Source organism: Pogoniulus pusillus, chromosome 28, assembly GCF_015220805.1.
Source record: "Pogoniulus pusillus isolate bPogPus1 chromosome 28, bPogPus1.pri, whole genome shotgun sequence".
NCBI classification, from domain to species: Eukaryota; Metazoa; Chordata; class Aves; order Piciformes; family Lybiidae; genus Pogoniulus; species Pogoniulus pusillus.
In genome coordinates this window covers 14,346,964-14,373,237 of record NC_087291.1, presented here as the reverse complement: position 1 = coordinate 14,373,237, position 26,274 = coordinate 14,346,964, and the positions used below count along the sequence as shown (strand labels likewise).

The 26,274-nt window shown below is 42.9% G+C and overlaps 1 protein-coding gene across 1 annotated transcript in view; it reads right to left on the bottom strand.

The window, feature by feature from the left end:
- THSD7A (thrombospondin type 1 domain containing 7A) overlaps positions 1-26,274 on the bottom strand; it is a 278,576-nt gene that overhangs the window by 129,650 nt on the left and 122,652 nt on the right. Inside the window, exon 4 of the mRNA XM_064166895.1 lies at positions 7,692-8,523. Within this exon, the coding sequence (XP_064022965.1) occupies positions 7,692-8,523 (832 nt within the window). The remainder of the gene's footprint in view (positions 1-7,691; positions 8,524-26,274) is intronic.

The window sequence follows — 26,274 nt, the reverse complement described above, 5'->3', positions numbered from 1 at the left end:
TCATTCATAGGATTTATAGCCACAAGAGATTATCAGAACATGTAGCTCAACCCTCATTACAAGCTATTACATTTTTGCCAAGGAAGAACCAATGGCACATATTTGAATAAAAAGAAATACATTCCAGAAAGAGATCCAATCTCAGTGCTTTGACAGAAATATATGAATGCCATACATCTAAATGACAGAACAACTGTTCACTATATGAAAAGAGCTAAAATATGGTGTGGAGAAAGAAATGGTTCACTGCTGTTGTTTCAATTATTCAGCACAGTGTGTATGTTTCCACCTTAAATCTAGGTTTTGGCACGGTATGTCAAATGTATAGCAATACTGACAAGCCACTGTCAAAACAGCTGCCTCTGTAAGATGATGGAGCAGGTACTCAGAATAGAAAGGAACACCCAGTGAATGATATTATGCACACCCAGAGAAACTACTGTCTCCACCAAAATCACATTAAAAATCTACAGGAGGGTCCTGTCTTAAATTTCATGTACATTCAAAAAGCAGAGTGGAAAATGATAGGAAAGCAGTATGCTTGCATCCTGGCTCTCTAATATTATTCTCCATGTTAGTTATCCCAATGCACCTGACAATTACCCTGCAGTTTATAGTTATTAGGAGGTTTTCTTACAAAATAATCTTTGCCTCCATTTGTTAACAGCAGAGAATCAGAGAATCGGTCAGGGTTGGAAGGGACCACAAGGAGCATCTAGTTCCAACCTCTTTGCCATGGGTAGGGATATTCTACCCTAGAGCAGGCTGCCCACAGCCTCGTGCAGCCTGGCCTTAAACACCTCCAGGCATGGGGCCTCAACCACCTCCATGGGCAACCCATTCCAGCCTCTCACCACTCTCATGCTAAAGAACTTCCTCCTCGTGTCCAGTCTGAATCTACTCACCTCCAGCTTTGCTCCCATGCACCCTAAGTGATCCCAAGCTAATTGACCAAGATGACTCTATATACCTCCTTATCCAAACATGTGAGATTTAAGGTGCTCTGTTAGTGAACCACTTATGGATTCTAAACCCTTATACTATGCAGAGCTTGGAGGCTTCCTCTGCAAAAACAGCTGCAGAGCTGCCTTTGCACTGACACATAAAATGCCTGTAGACGTGCAGGCCTCCATCTGGTCCTCAGTGAACAAGTTAAAGGCTGCTACGCTCCTGCAACTCTATAACCTCTCTGCACTGCTATTCCTTCACCCTTCCACAGCCTGTCTCCTTGAAGCTAATCTACCTTTGTCACTGCCACCTTCATACATGCCATCCTTTCTGCCTCTTGCCCCATGCATCAGCTTGGAGAAATACAGAGAATCTTTTGAGACTTTTTCAAGCAAGCAATGTATTACAGGGCTCAACAGAGCTGTTGTATTATATGTCTGAATCTCTCAGCTGTCTAACAGCATATACCTCAGAGTGACTTGTCTGCTTCCCATATAAAGAAACAAGCTTATGCTGGGTTCTTTTTAATCTTCCTCCTTCACACAGTCCATAACTTAAAGGAAGAGGGAGAGTCCATAAAACTGATGCAGACATTTGTCGTGTGATTTGCAAGGTGAGCACTTGGACTGGGAGGTTTCAGAACCTGGAAAAATGAAGAAAGTTAAATTCCATCCTAGAGGAACAGATTCTTCCTCCTTTTTTTTAACCTGAGTATCACTTGCTTGTCAACCTAAATACTCAGCTGGACAGTCCCTAACTCTGGGGCCCTGGTTATTGAGCTTAAGACTTGTGGCCAGTAGTGAATACACTGGCTGTGCTTTAAGCAAATAGAGGTCTGTGTGAAGCTCAGAAAGGAGGCATTATAGACCCTCAGACTGGATGTCCAAAGTCAGCAAGGTGATTCATTAATTTTGGCCCTACTGTCATCTCTCCTGTCTCAACTATAATACTGAAATAAATAAAAGCTCCAATCATCCCAAACAGGAAAGTCAGTAAAGTGCTGCAGAGAGTTCATTATGGAAATTCCCAAGGGAGTTTAATTCATTACAAGGTGTGGATATCACAGAATGTCAGGGGCTGGAAGGGACCTGGAAAGATCATCCAGTCCACCTCCCCTGCCAGAGCAGGGTCACCTATACCAGACATAGTTAGCTGGATACTGTATGAATGCACAGAATTGGTGAGGAGGATGAAAAGAAAGAACAATTACTTCATATGTGTGGTGGTTTGGGTGTTACCTGCCCCCCACCCCCGCTTTGGAAATCACCCAGACTAGACTCAGCTGGCTCTGGAAATTTGAATGAAGCTTATATTTACAGCTAGCACAATAGACAAGCAGAGATTTACAGTATATACAGAAGTAGACAAGGTAAAAGGTAATACAGAAACACAACAGCCCTCCCAGAAACCTGAGTCCCCAGGAGGGGCTCCCAACCACTCCCACCTTCTCCCACCCCTCTCAACCTCACCCCAGTTCCAAGGAAGAATGGAGGGTTGGCCAGGGGGTTAGGAAGCAAAGTGGATTAATCAGAGAGATGGCAGAGAGGCTAGAGAGAAGTGCAGATCAGGCAATGCCCCAAGAGAAGAAGCAGTGCCTTATCTATGTTTGGATTCTTGCTCTTATAGCTGTCAGCAAGCCTATGAGTGAAGCAGACATCACCCTTGTTTGTCTTTCACAGCCTGTAATCTAGTTCTTCTCACCAAAACATTCTGGCTAGCTTCAAACTAGCACAATATGAAGGACAGAGGTGAAAGAAATGAAACATGATCACACAAGCAAATGCATAAAGGGGCTAAAACAATATGCCCAGAACAGGTCAGCACTTCTTCAATACTGAATGCTTTTCTTTCCCACAATTATGTTCCTCTGCTGTTACTGTGTAAGTTGTTTCCTGACAAAGGAATAGAAACCCTGAATCCTTTTAAGATGTTACTGTTGTTTCTTGAATTCTCACTTCAAATCATCAATAACGTTCAGCCCCTAAACCAGGTCTTTGCTACAGAGGTGCTGCCAAGGGAATTTTAACCAGTTCTGAGCACTGCAGCCAGTGCTGGTGGAGATGGTTTCCTTCTTGGTCTCCTCCATCTCTGATCCCATTCAGACAGGGCTGTTTTGGTTCCAGCTTAAGCAAGATTTAAAAAGACTATATCCAAATGATGGGGAAAGGAAACAGTGCAGACATTCATGGTATTAATTCTTTGTTTTTAATAGGCAGTTATATCCTTGCAGAACTGCTTTAACTACAGCCCCACTTGCAGCCACTTGAGCTCAATGATTCTTGGCAGTTGCAGGCTGTCCCCACGCCTGTGGATCAATTGCTACAGGGGATGTTGATGCAGTTTGTCAGTGAGTCTCTGCTGAAGTGCAGAAACACACAGGCTAAGAAGATCCCCTCATTATACTCCATGTTCTTACAGTGATAAATGTCTGTGCTCCAGTCTTTCCAAATACCAAATTCTTTCCCCAGACCAATGGGTTCTCAACAAAGCATCTCAGCAAAATGGCTGTATGCACTAAAACAAAGTTTTGGGTTTGTTTGGTTGTTTTCTTTCCTTAGATTTGTACAAAAACGACCAAAACATTTTTCCTAAAGCGTCCCTGCAAAGTCTGCAGAGAAGACAACTGGGAGGAAATGTTTCAGACCCAATGGCAACAATCTGGCAAAGAAGGAGAAAGCAAAAGCAGAGTCTATATTACAATAGAAAATCATATAGAATGGTTTAGGTGGGAAGGGACCTCAAAGATCATCCAGTCCCAACCTGCCAACATAGGCAGGGACACTTCCCACTAGAACAGGTCGCTCAAGGCCTCATCCAACCTGGCTTCAAACACCTCCAAGGAGGGAGCAGCCACAACCTCCCTGGGCAACCTGCGCCAGTGTCTCACCACTTTCACTGTAAAGAATTTCTTCCTAACATTTACTTTGAATCTCCAGTCTTCCAGTTTAAACCCATTACTCCTCATCCTGTCATTATGATACCTTGTCCCTCCACAGCCTTCCTGTAGCCCCCTTCAGATACTGGGAGGTTACTACAAGGCCTCCTTGAAGCCTTCTTTACTCCAGGTTGAAGAGTCCCAACTCTCGTAGCCTGTCTTCATAAGAGAGCTGCTGCAGCCCTTTGCTCATCTTCACGGCCCTCTGGACTCACTCCAAGAGTTCCATACCCTTCTATGGTTGGGGGCTCCAGAACTGTACACAATACAGTTGTGGTGGTTTGGGTGTTACCTGCCCCCCCACCAGACTAGGCTCAGCCAGCTCTGGAAATATGAACGAAGCTTCTATTTACAGCTTAGCTCAATATACAAGCAGATATTTACAGTATATACAGAAATATATAAGGTAAAAGATAATACAGAAACACAACAGCCCTCCCAGAAACCTGAGTCCCCAGGAGGGGCTCTCAGCCACCCTTCCACCTTCTCCCACTCTCCTACCTTACCCCAGACATTGCCCTGTGCCCCAAGGAAGAATGGAGGGTTGGCCAGGGTGGTTAGGAAGCAAAGTGGATTAATCAGAGAGATGGAAGGTGAGGTTAGAGAGAAATGCAGCCCAGAGCCTGGACAGAGAGTGACTCTCTTATCTATGTTTGCATTCTTGCTCTTATACCTCTCAGCAAGCCTATGAGTGAAACAGACATCACCCTTGTTTCTCTTTCACAGCCTGTGATCTAATCCTTCTCACCAAAACACTCTAGCTAGCTTCAAACTAGCCCAACAGTGTATGCTTAACAAGATGCACAGTCATCATAACAGTGTAAGCAAACGTGTAAGTCCAAATCAGTTTTTCCACCTATTCTGTGTTTCTCTACATTGACAGCTTGTTGTCTAACAGCTTTTTGTGGGACCTGAGGGAAACTCCACTTTCACCAAAAGGAAGAAAAGAAAAAACATTTTGGAGGATCAGCATTGTCTTCTACACTGCCAGCAACACTGCCAAGGTTTGTTAGCTACCCGGAGCAGTCATTTTACAAGGCACCCTGAATTATTAAATTCTTTCTTCTCCAACATTTCTATTTCAAAAAAAAAATTTTCAGGGCAGCAGAATTTCAGACTAAGGGAAACAAAGCAATACAGACCATGTAACATGTACATTACTGCAGAATGAGCAATTCACAATCCAATATTTCATCCTTCGTGGCAGAGCACGTATTGTTCACTCGGCAATAAAGCGTATAAATTACACTTTGATTTCCTTGTTTCACTTCTCTTTACCATGCCTGGTGTGCTGATGTGTCAAGAGAATTTGCCTCTTTTGAATTTTTGCTGACAGCATTACAGAGCCATTTTCTCTGGAGCATCCTTCTGAAACTTGTTTTTTGAAACCCTTTTTATACCGTATCGAATTTTGCTGCCTCTGCAAAAAAAATTACTCGCCGGAGGGTTTTTCTTCTTTCAGTCATGCTGCCAGGGGGCTGATTGCTTCTGATTGCTAAAGTCAAACCCCCTGAAAATGGACTGTTCAAGATGAAGAGCATTTCACAAACCCTATGAGGAGAGGCTGAGGGAGCTGGGGGTGTGCAGCCTGCAGAAGAGGAGGCTCAGGGCAGAGCTCATTGCTGTCTATAACTACCTGAAGGGAGGTTGTAGCCAGGTGGGGGTTGGTCTCTTCACCCGGACAGTCAGCAATAAAATAAGGAGACACAGTCTCAAGTTGTGCTGGAGGAAGTATAGGCTGGATGTTAAGAGGAAGTTGTTAGCAGAGAGAGTGATTGGCATTAGAATGGGCTGCCCAGGGAGGTGGTGGAGTCACTGTCCCTGGAGGTGTTGAAGCAAAGCCTGGATGAGACACTTAGTGACTGGATAGGGTTGAGTGCCAGGTTGGACTGGATGAGCTTGGAGGTCTCTTCCAGCCTGGTTGATTCTATGATTCTATGGCAGGTTTTCCAGTCACCTTACTTGTCTACATTATTTAGTAACACAGTTGCTGCGTGATGGAGATTATAGAACCACTTGAACTGGCTGCATTGACAACCTGAGCAGAAAAAGAATCTATTGCCTGAGATTCTGGAATGCCAATCATAGAATAAAGCATATGACCACTTAGTGAAGAGTGCTGCATACATAGGGGAAACAAATGGATATACAGGTGACATACATAAGTAGGTCTCTAAAAGTTAGGCTATCACTGCAGGAATTTCTCATGAGTCATTTAACCAAATTTTCTTGTTTTCACTACTGGGGAAAAAAAAAGAAAGATTCTGTGTTAAACCTGAAAGGAAGATTGTTAGAAATTTTTTGTGCATTTAAAACACAAAATCATAGCCGTTAGACATCAAAACATCCACTGCATCATTTGTCTCTTTTCCTCCTCTGTAAAGGATCACTCCTGTGTTCACAGAATGGTAGGGGTTGGAAGAGACCTCTGGAGATCATGGAGTCCAAGCAGCCTGCCAAAGCAGAATCACCTAGGGCAGGTCTAACACAAACATGCCCAGACAGGTGTCAAAGTCTCCAGCGAAAGAGATTCTGCAGTCTCTCTGGGCAGCTGTTCCACTGCTCTATCATCCAGTCAGCTAGACCATGGCACTAAGTGCCTCAGCCAGGCTTTTCTCAAACACATGTCAACTCCACCACCTCCCTGGGCAGCCCATTCCAATGTCAATCACTCTCTCTGCCAACAACTTCCTCCTGACATCCAGCCTAGACCTCCCCTGGCACAGCTTGAGACTGTGTCCCCTTGTTCTATTGCTGCTTGCCTGCGTGAAGAGACCAACCCCACCTGGCTACAGCCTCCCTTCAGGTAGTTGTACACAGCAATGAGCTCTGCCCTGAGCCTCCTCTGCTGCAGGCTGCACATCCCCAGCTCCCTCAGCCTCTCCTCACAGGGCTCTGCTCCAGGCCCCTCACAGCTTTGTCGCCCTCCTGTGGACACCTTCCAGTACTGCAACATCTCTCTTGAATTGAGGAGCCCAGAACTGGACACAGCACTCAAGGGGTGGCCTGAGCAGTGCTGAGTACAGGGGAAAAATAACCTCCCTTGTCCTGCTGGTCACACTGCTCCTGATCCAGGACACGATGTCATTGGCTCTCCTGGCCACCTGTACCCACTGCTGGCTCACGTTATATCTACCAGTACTCCCAGGTCCCTTTCTTCCTGGCTGCTCTCCAGCCACTCTAAATTGCATAGCACTCATAAATTGCATAAAGGCACAGAGGAGAATGAAAAAGAGGAAATATGTGGAAGAACCAAAGAGGTTCCAGTCTGCCTTTCAGGAGTTTTGCCACAGGAATCAAGAAGGACAAACAACATTTCATGCATTTCTATTTCAACACAGATACAGGTAAGAAAAATGACAGTGCCTCCTCATGCCACATCTTCCTCTCTATTTTCTACTTCTATGGTGACTCTGAGAGAGCCCAGTTTCTGTGGGGTTTGTGCCTAGAGCCTTAAAAACAGTAACATCACCTCTTCCAAACATGCATGGCTTGTTTTAGAGCAAAGCCCTTTCTGTGCACACAGAAACAGAGCAGACATTTGGCAAATGTCTTCAAGCTTCAATCACCTCTGTAAGACAGAGGCTAAGGAGTTCGCATAGCCTAACAGTGCACATTCATGTGATGCTTGGTACAATCAGCAGCACACTTTGCATGTTTCACATCACAGACAGAGCTTGACAAGGCATGCTCATCCTGGCAAGAGCATGTGCCTTACACTGAGGCCCAGGCTAGTGTAAAGCAACAGCAATGTGCACCTACAAACAGAGGGAAAAGAGAGAAGTGCAAATGAATGAAGAACGCTTACCTCAGAGCAGTGGTTTTCCCATTCCTGTGCGTGCAAGTGACCTCCCTGGTCTGGTACCCAATTTGTATGTCCCAGTATTTGTTCTCCTGCCTATTCTGTCTGTTCCGATTCCTCTTCTTCTTAATCAGCTCCCGCGCTTCGGGATCCCGCACTGCCTTCTCTCTGTCCTTTTCCTTCTCCCTGGTTTTCCCTCGTTTTCGGGCTTGCCTGGTTTGTCTGGAGTGGGGCACCGAGCAAGCGCTCCAGGGTCCCACGTTGAGGCTATAGAGGCTCTCCTCGGCGGCACAGGGGCTGGACTGGCAGATCTGAAACTCGGTGAGGTTGGGACAAGCGGAGCCACCGAACTGCGGCGGGGCCACAACGTGCCGAGTCCGGTGCTGAAGCCCGTTGCCGCAGGTCTTGGAGCACTCCGACCAGGGGGAGAATTCGGCCACGATGCAGTCCTGCCGGCACGGGATGAGGCATGCCTGCTCCTGGCGGGGCTTCGGCTCGAAGTACTCACAGATAACGTCCTCGGCTGGCACCCCGTTGGACTTCTGGATACAGGTGATGTCTCTCGTCTGGATGCCCTCCTCCCCCCTGAGGCACTCCAGGGGCTTCTCGTGGCTGCGGGAGAGGACGGGCCGGCACTGGTTCCAGCTGCCGATCTGCCAGTCGTACAGCTCTTTGTGCCAGTCGCAGACCCGAAAGCAGCTCTGCTGGTTGTCCGGCCGCTCGGGCTGCTTGCAGTTCGTGGGCAGCGTGGTCCAGCCCTCCACGTGGGCGCACCACACTGCTCGCGTCTGGATGCCACCTGGACCGCACTCATCTCCCATGCATCTCCCCCACGGACCTGGAAAACAAGAGAAGATGCTGACATTGCACACTTATCTGCTCTTCCACCATGGTGCAAAAACAAGCTCGCAGAACCACTTTTGTGTTTCCGACAGCTCTTACAATTTCATTCCTGGAGAAACTCGAGCTTGCAAAATACAGAACAAGCACGGGATTATTCTTCATATCCTACTTTTGTGACTTCACAGGCAATTCACTCTTTAGTCTACCCAAATTGAATATCCAATTTCAAGAACATACACAGCAATTTATCACACTGGAGAACTAAGAACTGAGCAATCACTAAGTCATCACACTGTTTGGATTGGAAATGTAGGAGCCAAACTCCTCCTTTCTAAGGCATGAATTTAATCTCCTATACCTGCATAAATTCATTTTCCTAAACAGCTTTGTTTTGTGCTTTCCATTTCACCTGTACTTCTCTTTACACCCTCTTTACACCTAACCTTCTCTTCTTTTCATATTGTGCTCAATAGTGAGACCAATGCACTGGACTTTGAAAAGCAGAGTTGATTTCAGATAGACTATTTCTTTATTACAACTAAACCAAAACTAAAGCTAGTTACAGAGTGAAATTCACAGAGTCTGTGAAATGATTACATGGAATAAGTGCCTAAAGACATAGACAGACCAGCTGCTAATTCTCCAAAGAACAGAAGTTAACTGCTTTTTAGCATTTCTAAGGTTTATAGTAAATATTCAACATTTTGGTATAATTAGTGTCAACAAAACCAGTGAAACCCTCTGTCCTTAGAAGCTGATATGGTTGCTCTTTCCATCATCAAAACCTGTAACAGTCACCCGGTTCAACTCACAAAATCCACAAGTCAGAGAGGAGAAAAACTGTTTCCATGCTGTTTAAGACCTTCCCTCATATACATTGTACACTGCCTTCATAGCAATATAAGGTGAAAAGAACCAGCAGTGCAGAGCAAACCCTGTAACCACAGCTCAGAGAAAAGCTGTCTATCTGCAGGCAGCTGGTCCTGCAGAAGACCATTTCTCTGACTGTGGTCTGCTCATGTTCCATCAAGACATTTGGGCAGGAACATGCAATCCTCGTTCATCTGAGTGACCTCATTAAGAAGACTATTTGTGTGAGTGAAGTTGTCAGACATTTCCAAGGCAGTTAGCAGAACAGTTCTGGTGCTGCACAAAAGTAAGGCAAATGGACTATGGCAGGTACAAACTGTTTACAACTCTCTCTTACCAAATGACTGAAAGGAGCATGAAAGCACATCTCACTGCTGGCTCCCCTGAGCTTTAAAACAATCACTGACTTCAACACAAATTTTCAGTTGTGCATCCAACACTACATTCATTAGCATTTCAGAAACAGGCTGGTGGCAGCCTTTAAACTCAGCCCCTGCTCCTCATCACCTCTTTTGGGAAGTGAATATTGTGGCTGAAGAGCTTGTTTGTAGTTCTAACACCCTAAGAATTAATACTCTATAACAATGCAAGCTGGCAGAGACTGATTCAGGCCATGGAAACCTCTATTTTCTTGCAGATTATGTCTGAATTAGTTTCCTAGGTTTAGCCAGCTATGCAGATAAATAAATGGACATTAAATACAGATAACATTTGATTTTCCATTTTAGCTAGATTACCCTACTCTAACTAGCCCTCCACAAGTGACATAATCATTTAGGGCATTTACATTTGAGTTCAGAGACATCATTTCCCTGGAACACCACTTTGAACACTTGCCAACTTTAAACCCAATAAAGACTGAAGAAAATTCCCAACTAAAACAGAGCTACTAAAATTGATAGAAGTAAAACGAAATCATTCATCTTGCAAGCTACAAATTTCTTTTTTTTTTCAGATCACTGCACCTTTTGTACTCTAGGATTTCGATGAAAAAATCCTCCCTTAAGAAATCCTTCTTTATCTTTACTGTACTCCAGATGAAGAATTTGCCTGTTTGGGATTCTACCAAATTTCCAGTTGTCCATTTTTGAAGAAATCACATTGTACCTAAAAAAAATACGCTTGACAGTGAAGTATCATAGACTCTTGGAGTGCTACAAGTTGAAAGGGACCTTTAGAGATGACAGAATCACAGAATGACAGATTGTTAGAGGTTGAAAGAGACCTTTAGAAATCATCAAGCCCAACCCCCTTCCAAAGCAGCAGCATCTAGGGTAGTTCACACAGGAATGCATCCAGGCCAGATATGAAAGTCTCCAGAGAAGGAGACTCCACACCCTTTTTGGGCAGTCTATTCCAGGGCTCTGTCACCCTCACTGTGAAGAAGTTGCTCCTCATGTTGAGGAGAAGCCTATGTTCCAGTTTGTAGCCATTGCTCCTTGTCTTATTGCTGTGGGCCAGCAAAAAGAGATTGGCCTCATCCACTTGACACCCACCCCTCAGATATTTATAGATATTGATGAGATCTCTGTGTCTTCCCTGCTCCAGACTAAACAGCTGCAGGTTTCTCAGTCTCTCTCTGTAGGAGAGATGCTCAAGTCCCCCAGTCATCCTTGTTGAACTCTCTGTTGGACTCTCTCCAGCAGGTCCCTGCCTCTCCTGAACTGGAGAGCCGAAAGTGAGACACAGTATTCAGGGTGTGGTCCCACTACAGCAAAGTAGAAGGGGAGAAGAACCTCCTTGGACCTGCTGTGCCACTGACCTCCCTAGATCACTGAGTCAAACTCCCCTGAAAAGCAGGAAGAATTACAGCAGGTCACACAGGAATACAGGTGAGTTTGGAAGATCTTCAGAGGAGGAGACTCCCCACCCTCTCTGGGCAGCCTGTTCCAGTGCTCCATCTCCCCCACAGCAAAAAATGCTTTTCAAATGTTGCAGCAGAATTGTCTGTGATTGAGTTTACTCCCATTGCCCCTCATCTTTCTGTGACTATGACAGGGACCTGCTTAGCCCTTCTCCTTAATGAGCTTCCTCAGAAAGACTAAAGGGCTTCCACACTTGACCAACCCAAATTTCATTTGTGCAGTAACTTAAAACTTGAAGAGGGAAAAGATGCTGCTGTGAATGTAAAGTAGTTTTTCCTTAGGATTTTGTTTAAACATATTTAGATGAACAAGTCCCAGTTCACCTGTCATGAGCTATATTTGCCTCATGAAAATAACCATCAGTTATCTTCTCTTTCTTTAATCAGCATGATACTGGCAGCAACAGAAATAAATAAGAAGCTTGCTTCTTTTTTGTTGTTGTCACTGAAGTCTTAGTGAGTTTAAAATGTCATTTGTAATTCTTTGTCTTCTAAAGAGATTACTGTAAAATACAATATTAAGAATCCTTCTAAGCTTCTTGAAGATTAACATTTATTTTTCTCAGGATCTCAAGTATTAAAATTATCACTATTTGAAGAACAAACTTATTTTGAACTTTGATCCAGGGCAAATCAGGCTATGTGCAAATCCCTTGAGTTTTTCTTCACATATAAACACCAATAAATTGAGGGGAAAAAAGTCCTCAACTGTCCCCACATGTTGCAGTATCAGTCCTCAACTATCCCCCAACATATATTGCAGCATCAGGCAAGACACTATTCTCACTACTAACAAATGAGGGCTGCACTATTGATTTCACCTGAACGTTGCAGAAGTTTCAAGCAGAACTGGTTCTGACCCATTTTGTGTTACTGGTTTGGTGCCTGTAAGTAGCATTAACAGTTTAATGCCAGACAGAGAGTCAGACTGCACTAGACAATGAGCAGCTTAGTTTTCAGTATTTTGAGAGGATTGTATTTAAAGAGACTATTGAGAGACTGATTAGCAGAAATCTACTTTTCCTAAGTTCAGAAACAAGCTAACCCAATACTGGAGCTCTCACATTTCTTTGTGTTATGAGAATGCTGTGGTGAAGGCCACCAAGGTTAACTGGGTGGTACAATGCTGAGAGTCAGAAGGACAAAAGTATTACAAGATACAGTTCAAGCCTAGGTAGTAAATCCAGAGCGAGGTCAAAAAGACAGAGATGAAAAAGTCTTTGAAGGGCTTGGGAGGCAACAGCAAAAGCAAATTGCAGCTCCTGATAGCAGAGCTGGTCAAGGATCAGGATCAGAGCAGGTCACTAAGAATGTAATAGCCTCAGAAGTGCAGCTTGGCTTAATTAAAATATGATAAGCATGTCTAAAACAATATATCTATTTATAGGTTTTATTTTATACATCTACATCTATAACTACACATCTACATATGTATATTTTAATATATCTACTAATAGTATAAATATATTGTTTCTATTGTATCCATCTACAGTATATGTATAATATCTATTTTTGCTTTCCACAATTATGGTGGCCAAGGTGAAAAAAAACTGCTGCCCCAAGGCAGTATTTCTATCATAGGCAGTAGCTAGATGCAAACATCTAAGCAGGAAACCAAGTCTCACCGACACAGACATACTGCCTTTTACACTGGGAAGAAATAATCCAGCAAAATGCTGTGATTCTAGATAAATTATTGATAGCTTTTCTTTGTTTCTTTTTTCTTCTCAATACACAGCCTGAGCTGCTGCCCCCATGACAAGCTGGCTACACGGGAGAGATAAAGTCTATAATTTATACTATTGGGAGTGTCAAGGCAGTAGAAGATCACTGATAGACAAAACCTTTATTTTTGTCTCCTTCCCCCACTGGTGGCAGGACTCCCTGGGTGCTGTATGACTTGCTGCCTGCTCTGTTTGCCAGCAGACTCTCCCCTCCAGGAGTGCTATGGATCACCTTGACTGTCATTTCTATTTAATGCTTTTGTCTTTCTCGCCTCCTCTCTTTCAGAGGTTGAAAAGAACATGCAAGGCAGTGTCTGCATCAAAGAAAATGGATTCAGGATATGGAAGAGGGATAAAAAAAAAAAGGAAAGGATTCTCAACATCATAAAACAACATTTGTGATTCAGAGGAATATAATGGAGAATCAAATACCCCTACAAATGATTTGACTTCTAGGTCAATTTGGTATTTTATTTCCTGATTGTCTAAGTGAGAGTGTGGAGGCCACACCACACTTCATATGATTTCAGACTCTGATCAAAAGTTATTCACATTTCTCCAATTAATAAGGAAATAGAGAAATTAACATTAAAAACTAGTGAGGTAGCTAAATTTCACAGGGTTTCACCAACTTTCCAGGGCACACTTTCAAACAATGGGACAAAGAGAAAGGCAAATCTGAAAACATTAAAAATTAGACACTTGGAAATCATCTCAGCTGTGTACATAATGATTAAGACACTTAATAAATGTGACCCTTTTTATCTTTTCCCTCTGCACTAGTTTGAGCCTAGCTGGGATATTCTGGTGAGAAGAATTAGATGCTAGGCTGTGAAAAGGAAACAATGGTGATGTCCACTACACTCATAGGCTTGCTGAGATATAGAAGAACAAGAACATAAACATAGATAAGGGAGTTTGCTCTCTGGCTTTTTGAGCTACACTTCTCTACCTAACCTAGCTTGCTGTCTGACTAATCCTTCTGCTTCCTAACCCCTCCCCCCCCAACCAGCTGACCCTCCAAACTCATCTTGAGTGTAAGGCAAAGGCAAAATCTGGGGTAAGGTATAGGGGTGGGAAGAAGGTGGAAGGGTGGTTGGGAGCCCCTCCTGGGTACTCTGGTTTCTGGGAGGGCTGTTGTGTTTCTGTATTACTTTTAACTTGTGTATTTCTGTCTCTAGCTGTATAGGTTGTAAATATCTGCTTGTATATTGTGCTGAGCTGTAAATAGAAAGCTTCATTCTCCAATTTTCAGATCATTTGAGTTTAGTCTGGGTGATTTTTCTTAACTGTATGGGGGCAGGTAACATCCAAACCATCACACCCTCCATTAATATCAGTTGGGAAACACATTCATACACATTCCTGACACAATTAATGGTGTGATAACTGACATTGTCCATCCTTCCAAATTTCACTTAAAACCATGATTGTAATACACATAAAGTAAGCCCAGGAGTAACCACAGCAGTTTAAATTCTGACATTAACATCACAAAAAGCATAACCATTTCTCAGGGTTTCCCTAAATGCACGTTTTGAAGCTGGAACCTCATGAATTACTGTATTCCAATTTGACTTACTTTCCTCAAGCAAGCACTCTTTTTTTTTCCACGCTAGAAAATCAGTGTATCTCTCTAAAATAAAGTTCTGTGCTTCTTGAGAAAACAGAAAATCAAATTGAATTTAACATGCTTTCCCAGTACTGATGTAGTGACCTCCAGTGCCATAATTTAGGGTACTTTTAACATCACATTTCAGTTGGCAGGGGGAAGTTTTTTCCCGCTTTGTGCTTTTTCTGTCTCAGCATTGTGATGATTACAACAGGTATCTCATTGTCTTTACCAACATTGCTTATTTTAAAAGCAAAAAGTAAAAATATCTCAATTCTATAGCACCAAAAAAAAAAAAAACCCACAAACCCATAAAGAAAAAAAGTGCCTCAGATTTTCTCCTTTATTTAACATCCTGCTAGTGCTTCATCCATCAAACAGCTCTGAAAACCCAATTCAACACATACAAAACAAAACAAGAAAACACAACCACCTCCTTAGAGTTGTCACTGTTGAATATTTATGTTGTTGCTCTGGTTGTAGAGATTCCATTTTGGTAAAGAAGCTGCTTTAGCTCTATCACTTTTCACACCACATTTCTTCCCAAAGTAATCTGAACATACACTAATGTAACACTCTGCAAATCATTATCTATTTGAGAGCTATTGTGGTGCCAGGTGAGTATCTGAAGTACATGCTAGCACATACACTAACATGAAAGGCAGAGAGCTCACCGTGCTCAATTATCTGCTTTTGTCTTCTTGTCACAACTTGTAATGAAATCCTTTCCTTTAGGCTTATTACAAGCTGCAGCCAATTCTCAAAACATTATTCAGTTTAAATCAGTTCTTTCTCCACATCTTATTTTGCTACCACGAGTTCCTCTATGCATTTTTCCTTTACATAGTATAGCAGTAGCAGCCAAAATGAATATTGATTGAATACACAAAAAGAATACTTAATTGAAGCAGCATGCTTGAAAGAGAAACAGAGCTTCTATAGTCTACAAAGCAATTATGTTGCTTTGAGCTGCTAGTTAGAATCACAGAATCACAGAATTGCCCAGGTTGGAAGAGACCTCCAAGATCATCCAGTCCAACCTAGCACCCAGCTCTGTTCAATCAACTAGACCATGGCACTAAGTGCCTCATCCACTCTCCTCTTACACACCTCCAGAGATGGCAACTCCACCACCTCCTTGGGCAGCCCATTCCAATGCCAATCACAGTTGTGTTGTAATAAATACTTCTGATATTGTAAGATACTGAATACAGTTTTTTCCTAGCCCCAGTCTGTTTACATAGAGAATTGGTTTATGAACAGTTCTTAGTTTCATCAGAGGTGGTGTTAAAACATACTAAGGTGTTCCTTACACTATTCTCCTGTTCTGTGTACAGTCACATTGCTGGCTGAAAAGCCAGAGAACATCCTTCTGACAAAAAGATGATTCCTATACATAGCAAACGTGCAAGTTGGATGAAAAGCTTTATTAACCTTCGCTAGGATCTCTCCCACACATCTGTTTTTTGGTGGGTTTGTTTTGGTTTAGTGGCTTGGTTAGTCGGGTTTGGTTGTTTGGTTTTGTTATTTGTTTGTCTTTTTCTAGTTGCTAGCAGTTGAAATTTGCTCTGCATCTCCAGTGTGAGACAACCATACTGAGTCAGACCAAAAACCTACCTATCCCAGTACCTGTCCATCACAGCAAAAAAAATGAGTGTTAAGCAAGGTGTAGGTGAGCATATGTGATGCCTTCCCTGGTTCCTTCCCAGCTTCCCATCATTTCCAGCTGAGACACCACAGCAGGCAGTCCTTCTAACGTAATTAAAGCTTACACATAGATGGCATACAAAGAGCACACACATATTCTTCACCTGCCTTCTAAAGAAGGTCAGCTTTAGAAACCATATCAGAAACTCCTACATTTGCTGTTCATTTTTCCCATGCAAGGCTACCAGAAATGTAGTAACAGAAAATACGTGGCACAAACCTATTTTTCTCTTGTGCAGCAAAAACCACTCCCATGAACAGCAGAGCCAATGATGAGTGTTACCTCCAACTATTATACTAATTGCAATTAACATTTTACAATGAAACAATGTGAGCAACATTAATGTCATCACAAATTACTCTTATCTGTGTCGCTGTGATTTTTACAGCTCCTTCTGCGTCAGAATCTGATTTTAAGGGATACATTATTGAGATAACCAATCCAGGACCCACTGCCCATTAAAGAGGAGGATCTGCCCATGGCAGGGGGGTTGGAACTAGATCATCCTTGTGGTCCCTTCAAACCCTGACTGATCCTGTGATCTGATTTGTGTAGATTAGGAGGAGGTTTTCTCCTTGATTTTGAACCAGCATTCACTGCCTTCTTCCCATTGGCATTTGGCACTGAACTTAGAAAACAAATCTCAAAGCAGATTTTAAGTGAAATGCCACTGAAAGAACACTTAACCTGAAAATCTCATTGCTAGTATCATTCTCAATTTCTGTGAATGGAAATGCAAATTTTTGGTGCTAATTCAAATAACTGATGTTTAGCCCTCTACTGTTTATCAGAGTGAACCTCATTTAGATCAGCTGAAAGGACACTGCTAGCCCTTACCATGACACTTGGGCATCAACACATGTCGCAGCACCCATTCCTCCACACCATTACAAGAGTTTATTTCTGCACAGTCTTGTACAAGCTTATGGTAATCAGCCACACAGAAAAGCATCAGAGAAAAGTTTAAATCAGATCACTTTTGCTTCCATGCTGAATAATTCCGCAATTCAGTTTGCTAAACCTGATTTCCTTCAGTACGTGCAGGCAGACGTATTAAAAACATAAAACAAACAAAAGAATTCCGTTTCAATTAGCATGGAGACCAAGTGAATGCTTTCATTTGTCTGCCCCTGTCTCATTTTCTGCCTTTTTATTTCTTTCCCTTGCTCATCGTTAAGCCTCCTGCTGTGTTGCTGATGGCCAGAAGTGCTAGTTGTGAGGCTGCCGCAAGCACAGGGTACATCCGTCAGCACAGGCCATCAAGCTTGTGCCAGCCCAGCGGTTTGTAATCCCAGTCTCTGCTTGCATTAGCCAAGGGCAAACAAGTCAAAAACCTCCTTCACTGAGATACCAAGAAATTTACTGCTACAGCTTTTTGGAGACTGTCTACAGCTTTATGACTAGGTGGCTAGAAAGAGACATCAGAAATTAAATGTACTATCTTTGTGCACTGACTTTCTTAAAGGGTCAGACTCCCCACAAGATAGAATCATAGAATCACAGAATGCATTGGGTTGGAAGAGACCTTTAAAGGTCACCTAGTCCAGCCCCACCTCAATAAGCAGGGACGCCCCAGTGAGATCAGGTTGCTCATCAAGCCTGACCCTGAATGTCTCCAAGGATTGAACCTCCACCACCTCCTTGTTCCTATGGGATTCACCACTACCATAGTAAAGACCTTCTTCCTAATACCTAGTCTAAATGTACTCTGCTCTAGTTTAAAAGCATTGTCCCTTCTCCTATTCCCACATGACCTTGTCAAAGGTCTCTCCCCAGCTTTCTTGAAAGCCTCATTTAGGTGCTGGAAGGCTGCTATAAGATCTCCCCACAGCCTTCTCTTCTCCATGTATGTCAGACAGCAACACAGAAGTTCATTATACAAAACCATTGTAATTTAGATACATGAAGTAAAAAAGCAATTTAGGTAGTTCTCCTGGCCCTACTGCTAGCCTACAGGAGGACCTATCTACACCCTTTCTATCTCCCTGTACTTTAGCTTCTTCTGTGTAAGAAAACAGTATGAATTCTTAGAGCCCATTTAGATGTAGTGATAAAAACCGTGTGCAAGAAGTAAACAGCAGTAAGAATACCTGCTCTATCATTTTCTTTCTGGAAACACACAGCTCATTCCATGTCTTCACCCTGACTTTTGCCCTAAATCTCAGTTGTGCTGAAAGGTGGCAAGAAGCCCAGACAATATTCTTACTCTTGACAGAAATCTTATTTATTGAGTGCAGCTTGCCTGCCTCTTATCTGCGCCTGCTCTCTGCCTCCTTGGCCACAAGAGCAGTAGTAGAGATATTCAAGGATCAAATAAGAAAGTTCCTCCTATATCTGGATCCTTTATAGTTGTATTCTGCGTTGCTGATAGAATAAAATTAAATAGGAGACCTAAAATTAATGACTGATAAAGGTCTGGATTTGTCATTCTTTTGGGTTTCCTCTGATTCACTGAAGCAAAAAAACATTTCATAAAATCACATGTTCTAAGCACAGAACATTACCTTAAGGGTCAGTGTTCTACATTTGATTTTTATTTAGCATTCAATATTTCATTATTTAAACTGCCTATGTGTTGGACTGAAATAACAACCCAGTCACAAATCTTTTGAAGTGCTCTAAGACTTTATGCCTTGCTGAGATATATTCTCCCAAGCACATCCTCTGTTCGTTTATTATTCATTATCATCTGCAGCTTGCCCAATTCCTGTGAAACCCATCTGCAATTTTTAAATGCTAACTTTCTCCCAAAATCGTGGTGCTTTCATTACACAGGCACACTGCTTACAGCTATGGTAGTAGGGAAAGCCAATCAAGCCATGTGGATGTACTCAAAATACAGGTTCTGCCGTTTGTCAGACAAGGATCGTGATGGTTTGGGTGTTCCCTGCCCCCCCACACTTTAGAAATCACCCAGACTAGACTCAGCCAGCTCTGGAAATATGAATGAAGCTTATATTTACAGCTGGCACAATATACAAGCAGAAATTTACAGGATATACAGTTATAGACAGAAATGTACAAGATAAAAGGTAATAGAGAAGCACAACAGCCCTCCCAGAAACCTGAGTCCCCAGAAGGGGCTCTCAACCACCCCTTCACCTTCCCCCTGCCTCTCTCAACCTTACCCCAGTCCCAAGGAAGAATAGAGGTTCGGCCAGGGGGTTAGGAAGTAGATTAGTCCAAAATGGAGGGTGAGGTCAGAGAGAGGCAGCTCAGCCAGCAGCCCAAGCGAGAGTGATGCCGCGTGTTTTATCTATGTTTTGACTTATGTTTTTATACATCTCAGCAAGCCTATGAGCGAAGTACACCTCACCACTGCTTTCTTTCCACAGCCTGTAATCTAGTTCTTCTCACCAAAACATTCTAGCCTGCTTCAAACTAGCACCATCCACCCCTGTCTACTTCAAAGTATTGCAACTACCTGATCTAATCTAAAACAATATTTACACTAATGAATATTACAAGTTCAATTCACACTTCATTCCAGCTATCTCAGATGTAAGTGATTCAAACTAGCACAAGGATAAATCTGTATCAGTTTTGAAGGAATCCTGTCAGGACCAGATGAAACCTGTCACTGCAATGCGTGCAAAATAAGTAATGTCTTCATATCAGCACTCTGTAATCCATCATTTTGGCTCCAGAAACAACTGAGATAAATAATTAATACCCAAAAGTGACTATTACTTCCATCTGGCAAATGTGCTGCACGATTGTATTAAAATAAGGAGGGTTGCTTACCTTTTTTTAAGTTAACAATATATCTACCAAACTCTTCTGTGTGAATAGGGTGAGTTGAGGGTTTTTTTTTCTCCAGTTTTTGTATTAGAAATAAGTAATAACTTCTATGAATTATTAAATGTAGGCAGTCACTTCAGTATCTCAGGTCCTATCATAACTCTGGCTTTTAAACAGGACTCCTCGTTCATCACAGCAGGGACTTCTGCTTAAAAATGCATGAACTTGATTTGGTATTATCACAGTGATCTGTTACAAGAACTCAAGATGTCATTTTAAAAGTGTAGTAAATCACCACTGTAAAAATTTAGATGTATACAAGTATTTTAAGGAAGGCATCACAAGCATACTCTCTTATCAGAAATCACAGCCCCAGCTCTTTCAGTCTGTCCTCACCGCAGAGCTGCTGCAGCCCTCTGAGCATCCTCGTGGCCCTTCTCTGGACACACTCCAGCGTGTCCACATCCCTCTTGTAATAGTGGCTCCAGAACTGGATGCAGCACTCCAGGTGGGGTCTCACCAGAGTGGAGCAGAGGAGGAGATACTGATTTACTACATGGTGAAGGATTAATCCATGTGCAAATGTGATATAAAGGAGAAAATAAGTACTGGGAGAGTGCTATGTGTCTGAACAGAACTGTGACTACACTTACACTATTTGAAAGCTTAGGACACTGAGTATTTAAGAACACTCAGCTGGAATTAGGAAGAACGTATTTGAGACAAAAGTGTCTGCAGAGCCCAGCTCGTCAAAACTGCTCAAATGATGCTGTGATGTCAGCATCACAGAATGCTATGAGGTTGGAAGGGACCCTCCAAAGATTGCTGAGTCCAATCCCCTTGCCAAAAGCAGGATCACCTAAGGCAGTCTACATGGGAATGCATCCAGGCAGGTTTTGAAAGTCTCTAGAGAAGGAGACTCCACAACCTCTCTGGGCAGCCTGTTCCAGTGCTCCATCACGCTCACTGTAAAGTCAGGCAGGTCAATTAAACGCCTACTTAACTCCGTAGTTTTCAGTTTTGCTGATCCTTCATCAGATCTGAATTCCTGGGTGTGACTTTACAACAGAACTTCAAGAAACAAAGACAAAACAGTGTCCTTTTGTGATATTGCAATACTCAATCAAAAGCTACTGCAGAAAACAACTGCACCTGAGTGAAGATCTAATGTACAGCCCATGAAGGCTCATCAAGCTAAATAACAAATCTTAATCCTTTTAAAAGACCGAGCTAACATCACACTACTTCTGCACAGCTCCTTGGCTGCATCACTTAGGAAATTAGAAGTGTCATTCTCTATTTGAATTCACCTTCGGGTAAGAAGGTTAACTCGTTGGCAAGGAATTTTTAACAAGTCAGATCTTTCAAAATCGATAATGAACTAGGTTAGAGAGATCTTTCAGAAGGGATGACTTCAATTAAAACAGCCCTCACCAGAGATAATGAGCACTGAAGGTTAGTGTTGGACAAAGAAACACTCGCCCTCTTGCCAAGGAGGTGATGCAGAGATCCTTATCAGCCTGAATTATGCTGAAAACTCTTCAAAAGGCTCTGAAAGACAGAAAGGTCATTTGGTTTCAAGGAGACTCTTTCCAGAGGGGTAAGAGTGACTGGAAAGGCTTTCTTAGAATTTTAAACATTCATCTACATGAAAATGTTTGCTGGAACCAGTAAGAAAGACAGACTGGTTTGGGAATTTCTGTCTCTCAAAGGCATTTACTGTAGTCTTATGGTCACTGTTTATTTTTCTGGACAAGGTGTAAGAGGTAATTATCCACCCAGGCTACATTAGCAGTCGTAAAATCTCTCTAAGTCTCTTCAGAATCACTAAGAGCAAATATTCTCCGAGAAAGGACATGCATGCATTTGGTCTACATCTCCATCAGAATGCAAAACTTCACTCCAGTTTCACTGGAGAAATGCTGAAGCTCTAAAATGCAAATTTGGTTTGTGATTGGATACCAACCATTTGCCTCACATGAAAGTATATCAAGGTAACTATAAATCAAAGGCAGGAGCCTAAATTCATCTTGCATGTTTTGTCCTCAGTACTAAATCATCAATACCATTGCCTTTTCATAGAATCAAACAGGTTGGAAGAGAACTCCAAGATCAGCCAGTCCAACCTAGCACCCAGCCCTAGCCAGACAACGAGACCATGGCACTAAGTGCCTCATCCAGAATTTGCTTCAACACCTCCAGGACGGTGACTCCACCACCTCCCCAGGCAGCCCATTCCAATGCCAATCACTCTCTCTCTCAAGAACTTGTCCTAACATCCAGCCTAGACTTCCCCTGGCACAACTTGAGACTGTGTCCCCTTGTTCTGTTGCTGGTTCCCTGGCAGAAGAGACCAACCCCACCTGGCTACAGCCTCCCTTCAGGTAGTTGCAGACAGCAATGAGGTCACTCCTGAGCCTCCTCTTCTCCAGGCTGCACAACCCCAGCTCCCTCAGCCTCCAGGCCCCTCACCAGCTTCATTGCCCTTTTCTGGACGTGTTCCAGTATCTCAACATCTCTCTTGAATTGAGTAGCCCAGAACTGGACACAGCACTCAAAGTGTGGCCTGACCAGTGCTGGGTACAGGGGCAGAGTAACCTCTCTTGTCCTGCTGGCCACACTGTTTCTGATCCAGGCCAGGATGCCACCTGGGCACACTGTTGGCTCATGTTCAGCTACTATCTACCAGTCCCTTTCTTCCTAGCTGCTCTCCAGCCACTCTTCCCCCAGCCCTCCTTTTTTTCCCCTTACTTCCTCTTATTTCTTTTTTTTTCTTTTTCTTTTGTTTTTTCTTCTCCTTATGCTTCTTTCCTTTTTCTTCTCCATAATACTTCATTTATTTGGAGTGAAAAGTAGTTATAGTCTTCTAGAGGACTGGCATGCTTGAAAAAAGGCGCAATTATTTGTTCAACAGCAGGTTAATGGAAGCAAATGAAAGCTCAGCCCAGTATGGCACCACTGAATGAAACAGAAGTCAGCTCTGTAGCAAAGAGAATAAAATATACTACCAGCCACATGCATCTCCTCACTATATGCAAATCACTGTGCTCTGTTTAATTAGTGAACTCTGCATTTTTCCTTCCAGTTCTGATTTGTAAAGGCAGTAAAAGACACCCCAGAGAGGAAAGATTATAGTGGTAAGAAACCTGACTTCATGTCAGTTTGATCAGAATTGCCCTAGAATAGCACAGCACCAAGTTATCAGGGGTGGGTATTCCAGAACAGACAAAGGAAATGAAAGCAGAAGGGAGCCCTCTTTTTTCAACCATTCAAACAAATAACCAGCAAGACAGAATTCTCCCCCTACAAGTCCTGAGTTTGAAGATAAATGCTTTTCTGCAAGGTGCACTCATCACTCTCTACAACTATCTGAAAGGAGGTTGTGGAGAGGTTGGTGCTGGTGTCTTCTCACAAGTAATTAGTGATAGAAGAAGAGGGAATGGCCTTAAGCTATGACGGGGTAGGTTTAGACTGGGCATGAGGAAAACTTTTTTCCCAGCAAGAGTGGTCAGGCATTGGAATGGGCTGCTCAGGGAGATGGTGGAGTCACCAACCCTGGAGGTGTTTAAAGGTCGTTTGGATGTGGTGCTTGGGGATAAGGTTCAGGGGTGAACCTTGTAGAGCAGGATTGTTGGTTGGCCTTGGTGATCCCAAGGGTTGGCAATGCAACCTGCATGTTTCTGTGATTCTGTGACTTATACTTGTTTTGCTGGTCTAAGAAGCACCCACATCTATCTTTGTTGTGTATGATACTGTGCAGCTTCTGAGAAGTAGTATCCAGGTGCTACCCCACAGAGTTCACAAGTGAGATCATGCTCAGGGGAGATACATGTGGCACACATGTAAAATAAAGAATTTGATGACTGCAAACATGTTAGTTGGATTAATTTTTTGGCCAGTTGTTTTTGATGCTGGTTCTTCCTGGGAAGGTTTATGTCAAATAGAGAGAAAATGAGAAAATGTACACAGCAGTCAGGTGTCACTGGAGCTGAGGTACAGTGACTGAGGAAGGCAGGTTTGAAACAGTCAGTCAGAAAGGACAAAGGCTCAAAAAAGCAAATTTCACATACAAAATACCCCTACTTTAGCTCCTTCTGCAGCTGATAGTGCAAGTGGGAGTCTTTGGCTGTCTCAAAACCTTAAATTATCTTGCCTCAGTTGAGTGAGATCATTTTATACCAGACAGTAATTGCACAATCCACACAATGTCAGTGCAATGTTTTGTTTCAGAGCACCTAAAGATATTCACAGAACTAAGATTTTTTGCACTTGCCACCCTGCCTCCAGGCCCCCTGCTCTTGGCCAGCATCAGGAGTGTGGACAGGCTGCTGACCCCCTGCCCTGTGCCCAACTTGGGCAGTGTAGGCAGGATGCTGCCCATGTTGTCGACTGTAGGTAGGGTTTTCTCCACTCACATTGCTACTGCTGGAGCCAAGGCGGTGCCTGACTCTTAGCCATATGCAAAAGGCATTTGCACAACTGGTTGCTGCTGCCAGATGACCCAGACACCAAATGTCCCTGGCAGTTCACCAGGGCCATGGCATTGCTTGTGACCCTGTGTTTGTGATTAGATGAGTCACTAGACAGGCATGATGCTGCTCATCCTTCCTACTGCCTCGATAAAACTTCGGTTTGTAACATGCTGCTGGGCACCATTACTGTTCAGACCACAGTACCTGACCACACATTAAAATTAGCCACCACTGAAAATTAAGTTAGATGTTAACTGAAGATATTGGAAGGACCACAAAGCACTTTGCCATCATAATCTCATTTCAAGCACTCTGTTATCATGGAATGCCTTGATCAAGGTAACTTCACCGTGAAGAGGTGATTGAATTTGCAAGGTGTGACATTTTCTCTGTCAGAGGTTAATCCCAGAGAGGACTTCAATTATTTTATGAACCTTGAAGTTTGTGCAGCAAGCACATGGAAGGTACAAATGGTTGCTCATCCTGAAGGAGGAGTGATGTCTCTCTGTTAGCTGATACTGGTGATGCTTAGTGCCATGGTCTAGTTGACTGGCCATGGCTGGGTGATAGGTTGGACTAGATGACCATGGAGTTCTCTTCCAACCTGGTTGATTCTATGGTTCTGTAATGGCTTAAGTCAGAGGAGACCCTAAAGGCTTTGAGCAGCCTGCTTTGCTCTAGTGAGAGATGTTCCTGCCTATGGCAGGGGGGTTGGAGCCTTGAGGTCCCTTCCAACCTAGACCATTCTATGATTCTACGATCTAGTTCCAACCCCCCTGTCACGGCCAGGGACACCTCCTGCTAGACCAGGTTGCTCAAAGCTTCATCCAGCCTGGTCTTAAACACTTCCAAGGATGACATATCCACAACTTCTCTGGGCAAATGTCATGCTTTGAGCCTGGGTGCCTTTAACTGAGACAACAACTCATTCCAGTGTCTCGCCAGGCTGACAGGAAAGAGCTATTACCAAATCAATCTGTTATATGTTAACAGAGTAATATATGATACAAAAAAAAAAGGCTGAAAAATGCCAATGGGAATGTTTGTTTTTATGCCTTCCAAAGGAAGGTAAAATACAGTACATTCAGCCTGCAAATCACTATTAATTCAAAGCTGCAGAAGGCACTATTTTAAGAAGTAACTGAATATATCTATACTGATTAATAAATCTGAATTAAATGCATTTATAGCAACAGCTTCTATCAAAGGTATGTTCCCATTTTTAAATAAGCAGACAAAATGTACACATTACAGTGAGAGATCTGAAAAAAAAAAAAACCCCACAGCTATTTTAGAGCTTCCCTTTTTCAATAATTTAAACACTAATAGCTAAAATCCAACAATAGAAGCTCAGACAGTGATTCTACTACTCCCTTGGTGGCCTTTAAGACCTTGGTTTCAGTCACTAATCCAGATGCTAACAGATCTTCCTCTGTTACTAGGAATGATATCAGAGGCTTTCATAACTTCTTTGTAAGGAATGGAACACTTATCTGAACAAATTCAATATTAATTGCATGTTTCACTTCAAGCACTCTTTACAGTCCAAGGGAATTTCACTATCAGCAACTAAATACAGCAGCTCTATTACACAACTTACAGAGTAGAAAAAAGTCTGAATGACAATGCAAGAGACCTTATGGAAAAGAAGCTGACATTTCAAATCATCTGCAATGAACTGGTGCCTTCTAATTCCCCTTCAGCTTCTCTGTTTCTCTGAAACAGGGCTTTAAAAACCAAGAAAACAGTAAAGGG